The sequence below is a fragment of the Colobus angolensis genome, unplaced genomic scaffold (genome assembly GCF_000951035.1).
Source record: "Colobus angolensis palliatus isolate OR3802 unplaced genomic scaffold, Cang.pa_1.0 Scaffold269, whole genome shotgun sequence".
NCBI lineage: Eukaryota > Metazoa > Chordata > Mammalia > Primates > Cercopithecidae > Colobus > Colobus angolensis.
This window is the reverse complement of record NW_012115921.1, coordinates 1,672,060-1,687,536: the sequence shown is the minus strand read 5'-3', so window position 1 is coordinate 1,687,536 and position 15,477 is coordinate 1,672,060. Positions and strand designations below refer to the sequence as shown.

The 15,477-nt window shown below is 38.4% G+C and overlaps 1 protein-coding gene across 1 annotated transcript in view; it reads left to right on the top strand.

The window, feature by feature from the left end:
* The window catches only part of SBF2 (SET binding factor 2), a 549,657-nt gene that overhangs the window by 277,843 nt on the left and 256,337 nt on the right, over positions 1-15,477 (top strand). Inside the window, exons 7-9 of the mRNA XM_011947619.1 lie at positions 10,804-10,936; positions 12,178-12,286; positions 14,806-14,919. Of these exons, the coding sequence (XP_011803009.1) occupies positions 10,804-10,936; positions 12,178-12,286; positions 14,806-14,919 (356 nt within the window). The remainder of the gene's footprint in view (positions 1-10,803; positions 10,937-12,177; positions 12,287-14,805; positions 14,920-15,477) is intronic.

The following is a 15,477-nucleotide window of genomic DNA, read 5'->3' as shown; positions in this document are numbered from 1 at the left end:
CAACTATTTCAGGGCTCTGGAAATTGACCAAAAGCAAATGACAAATTTAGAAACATTTATTCATGCTAGAACTTTGTGTAAAAACAACAGGAGTCTGCAGCATTCTTATCTGGTGGTTGCCCCCTCTCCCCTTCATCCCATCTCTGCCAGTGAGAGTGGTAGTGGCAGAGTAGGGCTGGGTAGCAAACCAGCTTTGCTGCCAGATGGAGTGGAATTTATTTGGGGTAGAGGGCTAAAACTCGTGGCATCATTATCAATATAAGTATTGAACCCAGTAGAAGATGAAAGGAGGAAAACATCAGATGTCTGTCTGAATTACAGTCATAGTTGGGGCTAGTGACACATCAGCCAGAAATTTAACAGAGAAATTGTGGAGAGGAGAAAGTCTTAGAAGGACTAGACAGTGTCTCTATACATCCCTGACTGCCTGGGAAACTATGCAAATGTGCAGAAAGACCCAATAAAACTCAGCTGGAACTGAAAGCATACTTAAAATCTGGATAAACTGAACGCGCTTCAACCCGTGCAAAATTGGTCAGCAGTACATAGAAGCTTTACTGGTTCAAGGTATTTGAGCACAACCTCTGCCCAAATTATGGACTGACCAAGTGGACCATGCAAACGCAGGGATAACCCCTAGGAAGCCAAGCTAAACAATAAAAATTTTTAAATGAGACATTAGCAGCCTAACATCACAAGCACATTTTGCAGCTTAAAGCAGTGACCACCCTCCCCCACTCAAAAAAAAAGCTTTCAGGAAAAAATAATTCAAATTTAATGCAGTATATTATTTATAATGTTCAATTTTTACCAAAAAGCGAGAGGCATTCAAAGAAACAGTAAAGTGTAACTCATACTCGGGGAAAAAAAAATAGTATTAACTGACTTTGAGTGAACACACATACTGGATTTAGCAGATAAGGACTTTAAATCAGCTATTATAAATATGCTAAAAGAATTAATGGTAGCCATATTGAAAGAATTAAGACAAAATATAATGAGAGTGGCTCAACACCTAGGCAATTTCAGTAGTGAAGTAAAAACTGAAAAAGAGCAAATAGATATTATAGATTGAACAGTATGATAACTGAAACAGGCCAGGCATTGTGGCTCATACCTGTAATCCCAGTACTTTGGGAGGCTGAGGCAGGAGGATCTCTTAAGACCAGAAGTTCAGGACCAGCCTGAGAAACATAATGAGAACTTATGTCTACAAAGTAAAAAATTAGTTGGGTGTGGTGGTGCACCCCTTAGTCCCAGCTATACAAGATGCTGAGGTAGGAGGATCACTTGAGCTCAGAAGGCTGGGGCTGCAGTGAGCTGTGATTATGCCACTGCACTCCAGCCTGAGCAACAGAGTAAGACCCTTTCTCGAAATAAATAACTGGAACAGAAATTCTCTAGCTGAGCTTAACAGCACATTTGAGATGTCAGAAATAAAAATAAAATTTGGTGAAAGACCAAGAGAAATGATCCAGTATAAAGAACATAGAGAAAAAGATTGAAATAAAATAACAGATTATCAGAGACCTTTGAAACAATACTACCTTTTAGGTACAGAGCATCTCCACTGGATGGATATGGGGGTGATTAGAAAAGTGTATTTGAAGAAATACTCAAAAACTTTCCAAAATTTGTTGAATTCATTAACCTGCAGACCCAAGAAACACAATGAAGCCCAGGTTAACAGTAAAAAAATCCCCATGTAGACACAGCATGATTGTGAAACTGGTGAAAGCAAACTCTTGAGAATAGCAAGATAAAATAATTCATCAATATGAATCAAAAGAACTGTAATATTATTACAGTGGGTCTCTCAACAGAAAGAATGGGAGACAGAAGGCGTTGATGTGACGTATTAAAAGCACTGAAAGAAAAATGTGAGACAAGAATTCTGTCACTGGCAAAACTATCTTTCAGAAACAAAGATAAAATGAAGACATCTTCAAGTAAACAAAAACAGATTTATTGCTAGTAGACCTGCTCTATAAGAAATACAAAAGGAAGGCCAGGTGTGGTGGCTTACACCTGTAATCCTAACACTTTGGGAGGCTGAGGTGGGTGGATCGCTTGATCCCAGGAGTTCACAACCAACATGGTGAAACCCCATGTTTACAAAGAAATACAAAAATTATCCAGATGTGATGGCATACAGCTATGGTCCCAGCTACTTGAGAGGCTAAGCTGGAAGGGTCTTTTAAACCGGGAGGCAGAGGTTGCAGTGAGCCAAGATCGCACCACTACACTCCAGCCTGGGTGAGTGAGACTATGTCTCCAAAAAAACAAAAAATCAAAGGAACTCCTTAAGACTGCAGGAAAAAGAGACCAGTTAATAACTTGATTTCGCATGAACAAACAACACTAGAAATGGCAAATCTGTGGGTAAATAGACTATATGTGTATTTTTTTATTTCTTCTCTTAGTTTTTAAAAAAGCATAAAGAAATCACAAGCATTCCTATACACCAGTAATACACAAACAGCCAAATCATGAGTGAACTTCCATTCACAATTGTTAAAAAGAGAATAAAATACCTAGGAATACAACTTACAAGGGATGTAAAGGACCTCTTCAAGGAGAACTACAAACCCCACTGCTCAAGGACATGAGAGGACACAAACAAATAGAAAAACATTCCATGTTCATGGATAGGAAGAATCAATACATGAAAATGGCCATAGTGGCCAAAGTAATTTATAGATTCAATGCTATCCCCATCAAGCTACCATTGACTTTTTTCACAAAATTAGAAAAAGCTACTTTAAATTTCATATGGCACCAAAAAAGGGCCCGTATAGCTAAGGCAATCCTAAGCAAAAAGAACAAAACTGGAGGCATCATGCTACCTGACTTCAAACTATACTACAGGGCTACAGTAACCAAAACAGCATGGTACTGGTAGCAAAACAGATACATAGAACAATGGGACAGAACAGGGACCTCAGAAATAACACCATACATCTACAACCATCTGATTTTTGACAAACCTGACAAAAACAAGCAATGGGGAAGGGATTCCCTATTTAATAAATGGTGTTGGGAAAACTGGCTAGCCATATGCAGAAAACTGAAACTGGACCCCTTTCTTACACCTTATACAAAAATTAACTCAAGATACATTAAAGACTTAAATGTAAGACTTAAAATTATTGAAAACTCTAGAAGAAAATCTAGGCAATACCATTCAGGACATAGGCATAGGCAAAGACTTCATGTCTAAAACACTGAAAGCAATGGCAACAAAAGCTGAAATAGACAAATGGGATCTAATTAAACTGAAGAGCTTCTGCACTGCAAAAGAAACTCTCAGCAGAGTGACAGGCAACCTACAGAATGGGAGAAAATTTTTCCAATCTATCCATCTAGCAAAGGGCTAATATTGAGAATTTACAAAGAACTCAAACAAATTTACAAGAAAAAACCAACTTCATCAAAAAGTGGGTGAAGGATATGAACAGACACTTGTTAAAAGAAAACATTTATGCATCCAAGAAACATGAATAAAAGCTCTTCATCACTGGTCACTAGAGAAATGTAAATCGAAACCACAGTGAGATATCATCTCATGCCAGCTATAATGGCAGTCATTAAAAAGGAAACAACAGATGCTAGAGAGGATGTGGAAAAATAGGAATTCTTTTACACTCTTGGTGGGAATGTAAATTAGTTCAACCATTGTGGAAGACAGTGTGGCAATTCCTCAAGTATCTAGAACCGGAAATACCATTTGACCCAGCAATCCCATTACTGGGTGTATAGCCAAAGGATTATAAATCTACTATATTCTACTATAAAGACACATGCACGCATATGTTTATTGCAGCACTGTTCACAACAGCAAAGACTTGGAACCAATCCAAATGCCCATCAGTGATAGACTGGATAAAGAAATGTGGCACATATACACCATGGAATACTATACAGCCATAAAAAAGGTTGAGTTCATGTCCTTTGCAGGGACATGGATGAAGCTGGAAACCATCATTCTCAGCAAACTAACACAGGAACAGATAACCAAACACCGCATGTTCTCACTCTTAAGTGGGGGTTGAACAATGAAAGCACATGGACACAGAGAGGGGAACATCACACACCTGGGCCTGTCAGGGGATAGGGGAGGGATAGCATTACGAGAAATACCTAATGTAGATGACAGTTTGATGGGTGCAGCAAACCACCATGGCATACGTATACCTATTTGGCAAACCTGCACATTCTGCACATGTATCCTAGAACTTAAAGAATAATAAAAATATATAGAAAGCAATAATTTTAACTGTTTTGCAGTTTTAACATTTTTAAATGTTATATATGACAGTAGGAACATATCCATACCTCAGGATTAATGAGACAGTCCATGGGCAGTTCATTCTTGTGTGTGGTTTCCTTGAGGCATAAGATTGCAGTTGGAAAAGGGATGTCTGCCCTGGAGGAAAAGTTAACTGAGCCCTTAGACTAAATGAAATATTTATTCCCCAAAGCGGTATGGGACATTCTAGCATCACTAAAAACAAGTGAGAAAAGACAGTTCCCCCAGATAGGCAGCACAAAGGAGGAGTAAACCTCCTGGTTATGGGCACTGCATTTATCCCCATTATCTGGCAGGATTTGGAGGATAATTGCCCAGGAAAAGACGTAAGCATTGAGTAGGCTGCTCCAGTATCCAAAAGAAAACTTATAGTCCTACCTGCCACATCCAAAGCATTCCTTGGCTCTGTCCCTTCAGTAGTGCTATTTGATCTCGGAGCCAGCTGGATTGTAGGCTACTTCAGCTCAAGGCCAGGGATTCTCTCCCAGGAGCCCTCCAGCCCTCAGGGCAGTCCTATTCCCAGTTGCCAGGTTTGTGGTGGAGGGGGGCAAGCCATGCAAGGCTTTTTCCCATCTGTCCCATTGATGCAGTTGGCCTTCCAGTGGCCTGGCTTCTTACACCAATGGCGATTATTTGGGAAGATATTCCTAAGGCAAATTGGAGGGAGCTGGTGGACTTCTAAGACAGCCAATAGTTGGAGCTGCCACTTTTCCATTTGCCTCTCCTTTTCCTGAGCCCTTTCTTCTTCCTCCTGGTCCTTGTTGTAAAAGACCAAGGCAACTGTTTTGAGAATGTCAGGCATAGGGGTATTGGGGTCCAATGGTAACTTTTGGAGTTTGCTCTGAATATCTAGGGTTGCCTGAGTTAGGAAATGGTCCTGTAGGACCAGTTGCCCTTCTGATGTCTCTGGGTCTAGGTTAGTATGTTTCACTAGGGCCTCTTGTAGCCTCTCTAGGAAAGTGATGGGGTTTTCAAGAAGACCTTGAACTGTTAAGGCCAATGTATTATAGTTCACAGGCTTTGTTCTGCTAGCTTTTATCCCTTCTACCAGACAGAGGAACACATGGTTCCTTCCCCATATACCTCCCTGGGTATTGTAATCCCAATTGGAGTCAACCTGGGGAACTGTGATGACTCCTACAGGGTAGCCACCAGGGTCAGTCATATGCATTGGATTTGCAAATAGTTGGGCCCCTTCCATAATGGAATCACTTTCTCCCTTAGACAGAATTTGCCCTAGTATGACTGAGAAATCCCTCCAAGTGAGTTCAAATGTTAATCCCAGTTTACAGAACCCTTTGATGTATTTGTGAGGGTCCTCCATAAACTCCCCTAGTTCTACTGTAATTTGGCTCAGGCCTTACATAGTGAATGGAGTCTGGGCTCTAGTGGGTACACTGGGGCTACTGGCCTCTTGAAGGGGGCGTGACCTAAGAGGGTGGTATCCAGATGACAGCCCTGGATATGGAGGGGCTCCGGGCCTGGAAGACTAGAATATAATGAGGTAGAAGGGGCAGTGGGGTTTGAGCTGTCATCTTTTGCTCTTCTGGGGCTTGAAACCAGGGTATACCCAGTAAGGAGTGTCCCGAACCAACCAGAGGGAGCTGTCTGACTATGGCAGCTGTCATCACTAGATCCATTTTACAAGCCCAACAAAGGTCAGGGTTGTTTCACAGGGCTATGAAGGCCTGTACATAGGGGATTTCTATCCATATTCCCTGCTGGTGGTAAAGTAGATCTAGTTGATAGATTATGTTAATATTTTGGTTTCCTGTCCAAGATTCCTGGTCTTGGAGCACAGTTGTATTCAACTCAGGCTGTGATTACAGATAAACATTAGCCTTTTCCTTTATAGGGTTTTGGAGTCAAACTTTTTCCAGTTCTTGAGAATGCATCTGAGGATTGTGTCCCGTGGTATGAAGATGGAATTACCCATCTGTGAAGAGAGAATAGATGAGAAAAAAAGAAAAAAAGCATCTTCTCTTCCTATTATCCTGAATAGGATGCCCCCGATTTGTCCTTAGCGTTCTGGAATGAGCTGATCTTACCATGTACCCTTAACTTCAGTACCCTCTTTGCACAGAAGAGATACCAGAGTGAACAGAGAGCCCTCTCCTGTTCATCCGTGGGGTTCCGGAATGAACTGGTCTTATTATGTACCCCTAACCTTGCCTTCATCTCTGTTCTAATGATAATCTGTTAACTTGGGACCAGCCTCCGTCTCTGTCCTATGGGTCTCTTGTGCCGGCGGCCTTGGGCCATCCTATATTCTTGCTTCCATGACCTTACAGTGACTCTCACTTGGAGCATTCTAGCAACAAAATGATTATCCCTTTTCTCAGATTCCCATTTCCCCTCTAACTAGACAAGAAACCTGTTTTTCAGCTAACTGCTGCAAGGGGGCTGAACTTCCCTCCCTTCAAATATAACCTTGAAGATCTTGATGAATATTGAGAAGGGCGTGGAAGTGATTAGAGAAATGGAAGCTCCAGGAGGAAGTGGGAAGAAGCCAGAGGAATAATCATGGAAACCTTTCTTAGGCTTCCAAAAACAGCATCCCTTGGATTTGAGAGGGCAACGTTTATTTGTCTTCTTAACATAAAGTGTTATGTTACCTCTGGAGGACTTAGGGCTTGATGTAAGAATTCACAAATGGCAAAGGAAGAATTTCCCCTCCTCCCGAAGTGGTGCTAACTCAAAAAAAGCAGGTAGATGGGGTCCTTAAAGGGCTAGAATGAGGCCCTATGCGGGCAGGAAACTACTTCAGAAGCCACCGGAAAACTCAGCCCTGGACCGTAACAGGAACGAAAAGCATATGGTAAGTCATAAGGAGCTGACTGGGGATCCAATTAGTGTCTGTGCTAGCAGTGTGCCAACAGACAGAGGAAGGATTAGAGGTCATCTGAGCTGGTAGGGTAAAAACTAGTATAAGTCTCAAGGTATCCACAAGGGAGCCCATGTTTTTTCTGCTGCGCAAATTCCGCAAGAGCTGAGGGTGTACCAATAACAGTTACATGGCATGCAAAGTGAAAGCAAAAGAGGCTAGCTAACTTGCCTCGAGGTGGACGGTCCAGAGGGTATACAAGGCCATTTCAGAATATACACAGAAAACAGGAGAATAGGTGGTGTGGGTTTTTGGGAAAGAGCCAATTTTAGTTGAAAAAGCAGAGGAAACCCCAGACATTGCACAGTTTTAGGCTTTAGCCTTACCACTCTCATGAGCCTCTTGTCTAGGAGAACCTTTGTGTCTCAGGTCAAGGATCTTACCTGGGAAGGACTCCAAGGTCCTTCCTACCCCTGTGAGCTACCCATCAGCAGGAGCTGAGAGATGAGCTTGGGGAACAGAGCCACTGTGGCTGAGAAGAATTGTTCTGGGGGTTGGTTAGTAAGCAGGAGAATGAAAAGAGCAAACAAAACTGTGTACAAGCGTTAAACACCTCCAGCCAAAGAAGGTGAGGCATAGAGATGTCTTACCACTGCGGAAGCATATTGGAGTCACATGGCACCAAAGTATGTTAACATTAGGGAATGTATCCAAGCCACAGCACCAAAGTATGTTACCAGCAGCAAATCCATACAGGTCTGCAGCAACCTCAATTCTTGCTTCCTCAGAAGAAAGAATTCAACTAAGGAGCATAAGGCAGAGTGAGAGACCAAGGCAAGTTTTAGAGCAGGAGTGAAAGTTTATTTAAAAGCATTAGAGCAGGAATGAAGGGAAGTAAAGTACACTTGGAAGAGGGCCAAGCAGACAACTTGAGAGATTAAGTGCACTGTTAGAGCTTTGACTCGGGATTTTATATATTGTCATGTGTTCAGGGTCTTGCATCTCTCCTCCTTGGATTCTTCCCTTGGGGTGGGCACTCCACATGCACAAAGGCCTGTCAGCATTTGGTAGGGGTCACATGTGCCATGTGTTTACTGGAGTTGTACGCATGCTCACTGGAGGCATTCTTCCTTTACCAGTCCAAATGTTCCTAGAGGGTCATATACCAGTTAAACTCTGCCATTTTGCCTCTTAGTGCACAGGCATGAGCCCACTCGCCAACTCCTGAGATTTTATCAGGAAGCTGCTGATCACCAGCTTCAGATGTTTCTGTCTATTGGAAGACTGCCTTTCCCTGGCATCAGCTATGACCAATTATTATTTTAGAGAGACAGTTTAATAATCACCTGACCATCACCTAATGGTTGCCTGACATTCTTGGTGGTGGCATGGGAGTGAGGGGGTCCTCTCCTTCCCTGCTCATGTCTGGCTAGTTACCTGCTGTAAAATGAGACATCAATCAATATGCATAAGATGTACATTGGTTCGGTCTGGAAAGGCGGGACAACTCAAAGCAGGGGAGGGGGCTTCCAGCTCATAGGTATATAAGAGACAAAAGGTTGCATTCTTTTGAGTCTCTGATTAGCCTTTTACTGAATACACAATTTACATGTTAGTGGCAGATAGAGGAATAGTCACTTAAGCCTTAGTCTGGCTTAGTGGAATAATAGGGCAGAGGAAGTAATCAGATACGCATTTGTCTCATAGGAGTACAGGGATGACTTTGAGTTTTGTCTGTCCTTTGTCTACAAGGAATTTCCTTGTGGGCAAATTGTGAGGGAGGTATGGGACGTATGTAGCTTTTTTCTTTTTTTCAGACAGAGTCTTGCTCTGTTGCCCAGGCTGGAGTGCAATGGTACAACCTCGGCTCACTGCAACCTCCGCCTCCCGGATTCAAGCGATTCTCCTGCCCCAGCCTCCCGAGTAGCTGAGGTTACAGGCTTCTGCTACCACACTGATTTTTATATTTTTAGTAGAGACAAGGTTTCACCATGTTGGCCAGGCAGGTCTTGAACTCCTTACCTCAAGTGACCCACCTGCCTCGGCCTCCCAAAGTGCTGGGATTACAGGTGTGAGCCACTGCGTCCAGCCTTTTTTTTTTTTTATCTTTGTAGCTATCTTATTTAGGAATAAAATAGGAGGTAGATTTTCCTGGTGCAGTTTCTAGCTTGACTTCCCTTTGGCTTGGTGGTTTGGGGATCCTGAGATTTATTTTATTTTCACAACTATATAATCATTATGCGCCTTACTACCCTCACTCAGTATTATACTTGGGAGAGTTAGTCATGATGATATATATAATGCTAGCTCATTCATTTCCACTGTTGTTCAAGTGTACCAAAACCTTAGTGGGTTTTTAAAATTCATGTGAAATCCACAAGAATATTTTTTGTAAAATTTGTAGCATTTATTCTTGTGGATTTAATATGAATTTTTAAAACCACTTGAAAATGTATTTAGATTTCTTTAATCATTATTTAGTTTTTTCCCTTTATTCTAGAAACTATCTGGAGGGTAGATTTGAAGGGAATAAGGACTGGATTAGGAAAATCACTTATGAAACTATTACATTAATCAAAATGAACGAAGATTAAAATCTGAACTAAAGATTCTGATGTATCACATGGGATAAGTTGGAAATGATAAGAGGGAATAGCAATTAATAATAGACTAAGGAAATTTGCATGTCACATGAAGAAATAAGCTATGATAAAGGGAAAATACAGTATTTTACCTTGAGAAAACAAATGGGGACTCTTGCTTTACTGGATCTGTATGATTAAAGTTGAAGTGATATAAAGAAAGATAATTTGGTTCAGTAATAAACAGGAGAAAATAAGAAATTATGTATTTATTTAACTTCAATGTCATAAGTATGTATGCTGTATTTTCTGGAGTTGCCACTAGAAAAATAGAAAAAGAGTTTATAAATACCATACTAACAGAGGGGATGAAAGAAGAGACAGGAGAAATCGAAAAGAAAGATAGAAGATAGAATAAAAAGCATAAAATAAGATACCACATATATCTCTATATATTAGTGTATATCTCAATAATTACAATAAGTATAGATGGATTAAGTGAACTAGTTAAAAGACAAAGGTTGTCAGACTAAAATATTTCAGTTACAGACAGTCTCTGATTTATGTTCAATTTAAGATTTTTCAACTTTACAATGGGTTTATTAGGACGTAACCCCATCATTAAATTGCAGAGCATTTGTGTATGCTGTTTACAAGAAGTAGAGAAAGGTTGAAATTAAAAGATGGGAAAAGATATAGTAGGCAAATTGCAACAACAACAAAGCTGGTATGGTATTAGTAACGTCAGACAAATAGATTCTGCAGGGGTTAGTTTTTAGAACAATGCTAGCATTCTAAAACAGGAACCTAAATACAGGCCTTAGAGATGAAATTGAAAAGAAGGTAATAGTGTATTTCCAAACAACTTATATGTTCAATGAGTATTACCTGATTTGAAGAATAAAGGCAAAACTGAAAATTTGGGAAAACAAATACTCATAGATTACATGGAATTTACAGTTTAACCAAGTATTTTCCTTCAGAGTCCAAAATTACTGGCTTTTTCTTTCCGTGTATACTGTCTATGATTGTTGACAACACATATAAAATTAAATGCCTTTGGTAAGTCCTTGCTCTTATGTTTTCAGGAATTCAAAATGTCCTCAGCCTCTTTTGTGCAGTCCTCACAGAAAATAAGGTTCTCTTCCATTCTGCAAGTTTCCAGAGACTTAGCGATGCTTGTAGAGCCCTGGAATCTTTAATGTTTCCTCTTAAATATAGGTGAGGTTTTCATTTGTTAATTTTATTTATTCCTAAACTACTTATCACTTATTGTTGATAAGTCATAATGTTATGGCACAATGGTTTTGAACCACATAGGGGTATTTCACAAAGTTATGCTGTTACATGAGTCATAGTTCTGATAAAATCTAGTTTAGAATTTGAGACTTTCCAAGTTGTCCATTACTGAATGTTGATTAGTGTAAAAATATTTAATTTGAATAGTATTGTCAGCAACTTTTAATTGTCTTTTAACACATTTGGCATAAATGTCTAGTCAGTGCTATTTGATATTAAAGAATTATTAATTTTTAGAAGTTATAATGGTAGAGATTCTATTAATAAAAAGCTCTTATCTTTCTTAGATACCCACTGAAGTATTTATGGGTAAACAATGTGACATCTGGGATTTGCTCGAAAATAATACAGTAGAGAAGAGAAAAAAAGTGGGTAGAAATATATACGTAGCCGTGCATTGGTAATTCGCAAAGTTGACAATTACTGCAAGGTTTCGTTATAATTTTTTCCTCTGTTTTTTTATGGGATATGTTAAAAAAATTTTCCTAATAAAAACTAAAAAACAAAACAAAACAGTGATACCTAATAGTGCTATAACTAGAATAGCATACCTCTAATATACTGTTTAATCAACTGATAATCTAACATCTAGGAAATTAGTTCATATAAACTAGATAAAATTTTAGACACCAGAATTTCTTTAAAAAAATTTTTTAAATTTAGGTGCTTTTCTTAACTTTTTAGATAAGATAGAGAATTATTGGCCCTGGTTTTTTTTTTTTTTTTTTTTGCCCTTCTTACTGAATGCAAAAATCAAGTATAGACAGTGGAATTTGAATGCTTATTTTATATAGACAAATCATTGCCTCATGTTGAGAGGGGAGGCCCTATCAGAGAGTCAGTGTTACTGTCTAATGTTGGGTTTCTATGTAAGGAAACATGCTTTCAAACAATATTAGAAGACCTAAAGAGACTGCTTGCCTAGAAGAAACAAAGGTTAAGGAAGCAGGCTTGGATTCCATTCACTTTATGTCTTATATCTTATTGTATTTTTCACATGAAGATTTTTAAATCATTTTTTCCAAAATCTTAGTATTAAAAAGCATGAAAACATTGATAATTTCTAAACCTAAGTAATATGCAACTTATACAGCATAAAGATGAAAGAAAATATGTTTATGTTAAAGAAACATATATTTGACACGTATTTTTATTCTTTCTAGTTATCCTTATATCCCTATTCTCCCGGCTCAGCTACTGGAAGTTCTGAGTTCCCCAACACCTTTCATTATTGGAGTACATTCTGTCTTTAAAACTGATATCCATGAACTTGTAAGTATTCATCTTTAAAGTTTCCAGTTATTGAGTCCAGAAGTTTATCATATTACTTTGGGTCCTATAACATTTCAACTAATCACTATTTTCAGATCTGTAGCACTTTCAATAGAAAAGATTGGATCGAAGAAAAATATCATTGAAAAGTCTGTATATTAATTTTGCCATATACAAGTATAGGAGGTTTTATAAAGGAATTTATTAATATTTTTAAATATCCCTCTTTTGGTGCATTATCTTTATTATTCATCTTACATATGACAAAAGATAAATTAATCTACTAATATTCTATTTATACTTTTGATATTAGTGCATAATTGATTTATATTTTGAAGTGAGACCTGTCTTGATACCAATCAAAGCAGAAAGCATATGCAAAAGAGTGAAGAGTTTTAGTGGAACACAAGTTTAATATGAGCTTCCACCAAATTTTTTATTCTTAATGCCATATGAATAGAAATACCAAAGAAGGAAAAGTATACTCTACATTCAAGCCAGTTCTGGAAAAATTCATTTAGTTCTGTGTATCACACTTCATGAGGGACTGTAACAAAATAAAGCATATCAGAAAAGGACATCCAGGATTATCAAGTATTTAGAAACTATATTTTATAAGGGCCTAAGGAAATTTTCTCAGGTAATAAGCTGATACTATTTCACAGGTAAAGATAAGTATTTAAGTTACTGTCATAGAAGAAGGGTTGAGATTCATTTTTTGTAACTCCAAAAGGCTGAAATAGAATCAGTGGATGAAGTGGCTATGGAAACGGATTTCTGCCCATTAAAAGTGTTTCCAACAATTAGAACTGTGCAGTTATAGAATGGATTTCCTTATGTGAGATGAGGCGTGTACTCTCAAGCACTGTAAGTAGAGTGTAAGGAAAAGATTATGTGACATTTTTCAGGGAGTCTGAGAGAAATTCTTTACTGTAAAATTAGGCTGCATAACGTCTGTGTTACACAGATCCCTAAGATTTTGTAATTCTACTTCTGTTTTAGTTTTAAATGCCAGCAACTAAGTAATTACAGTTGTAACCAAATCAGAGGTGTCATTTAAAGTAACAAAATATTATTCAACATTATAAACAGGACTTTCATTCGTATAGTCATCATTCTTTCTAACTTTATATGTTGACACTTAGTTCCTATTTAATTTTGGTATCACCGTATAAAAATATGTATAAATCAATAAACATTCAATAAAACCTAATTAATACTAATTAGAAGCATACCCACCTGGTTTGTAGGTAATTTTATTTCTTCTAAATATAAACAGTCACTGGAGGCCAGGCACGGTGGCCCACACCTGAAATCCCAACACTTTGGGAGGCCAAGGCAGGCAAATCACCTGAGGTCAGGAGTTTGAGACCACCCTGGCCAACATAGAGAAACCCCGCCTCTACTAAAACTACAAAAAATTAGCTGGGCTTGGTGATGCATGCCTGTAATCCCAGCTACTCAGGAGGCTAAGGCAGGAGAATCGCTTGAACCTGAGAGGTGGAGGTTGCAGTGAGTCACGATTGCACCACTACACTCCAGCCTGGGCGAGAGTAAGGCTCCGTCTCAAAAATACATACATACATACATATATACATATGTACATACATACAGTCACTGGAGATAGGACAAACCAAATGTTGCCAAATAAATAAATAAAAACAGTCGCTGGAGGTAGGACAAACCAAGTGTTGCCAAATGCAAATTTCTTAAAATCGTAATGAATAAATTAGAATGAATTATAATATTGTCAATATAACAGCTTCACTCATCTTGGCTGTTTTCTCTTACATTTTTATGTAAGTTATTTTTAAATAGACTTTTGTAAAATGCTAAAAATCAGATTTTTCTAAGTGGCTAAACAGCACCCTTTTTATGTATACTAATTGCTTTGTTAATTCTTGTAATAAATACTAATTTGTTTAGAATATTACTGAACTACTTGAATAAAGTGTCTAAAATGCAATCCTCTGTGCTTGCTGCAGCCACATATATAGTAAAATCAGAACAAAATGCAGTGGTTCAAACAAAATAGTGTCATTGAACACTCATGCAGCAGTCCATAGAGATGTTCCATTATGCCAGACCAATCTGCTCTATGAAGTCATTCAAGATCCAGGCTTCTATCCTTCTTGTTTCTCCAGCAGAATCCTCCCAGGCATTGTCATCATGTGTATGCTTGAAGGCTGGTTTGCTGTCAGTTAATAATTTTAGTCTAAGGGAAAAGGAAAGACAGCATAGGAGAGCTTTACATATCCCCTATCTTGAAGGACAGGAATATGTCACTTCTCATGTTTTATTGGCAGAATCTTAGCCACATGCCACATCTAATTTCAAAGGAAGCTGGGAAACACAGTGTTGCTGGGAACTTGTTAGCCCAGAATTGTACTACTATGGACAAGCAAGTGCCTCTTCCACACATGATTCTTCTCATTTTGAATTAGTCAAGGGAAAAATAATTTGCTTAACAACAAATGTATTTCCGTAATTATAGGTTAATTTTTTTTTATCTCTTTCAGTTAGATGTAATCATAGCAGATTTGGATGGAGGCACTATTAAAATTCCTGAATGTATTCACCTCTCTTCTCTCCCAGAACCACTTCTACATCAGACGCAATCAGCTCTTTCTTTGGTATGACATGTTTTTGTAATAGTAACTTTCTCTTTATTTAAATCTGAAGCTAAGATAGCTGAAATTGAAAATGTTTGTCAATACAGTTTGTTACTTTAAAGAGAGCTATATGTTGGAAACATGAACATATTCTCTTAGAGTATTTAGAATTATTCATTTACTAGGTAGTTATCTAAAGCATATATTTTGGATCCTAACTGAATATTTGTTCTACATTGCTTCCTTCATTCAGCGTACAGGACCTAGTACTGTCCTAGGTATTGGAAATTCACCTGTGAAAACAAGGCTCTGCCTTGAAATCCCTGATTCCCCTAAGATCCCCCATTAGGTGTTGGCTTCTCTTCTCTAGCCTCCCTATTGGCATCTCATTCCTCTTTGGTACCTACAAAACACTGTAATATTGTCTTGCCAATACTTTCAGGTTATTACAGAAAGATGTGTCTTATTGATACATAAAATGTCCAACATTCCACTCTAAATGCCATATGAATAGAAATACCAAAGAAGGAGAAGTATACACTACATTCAAGCCAAGTAAAAGTTTAAAACATCTTGTGG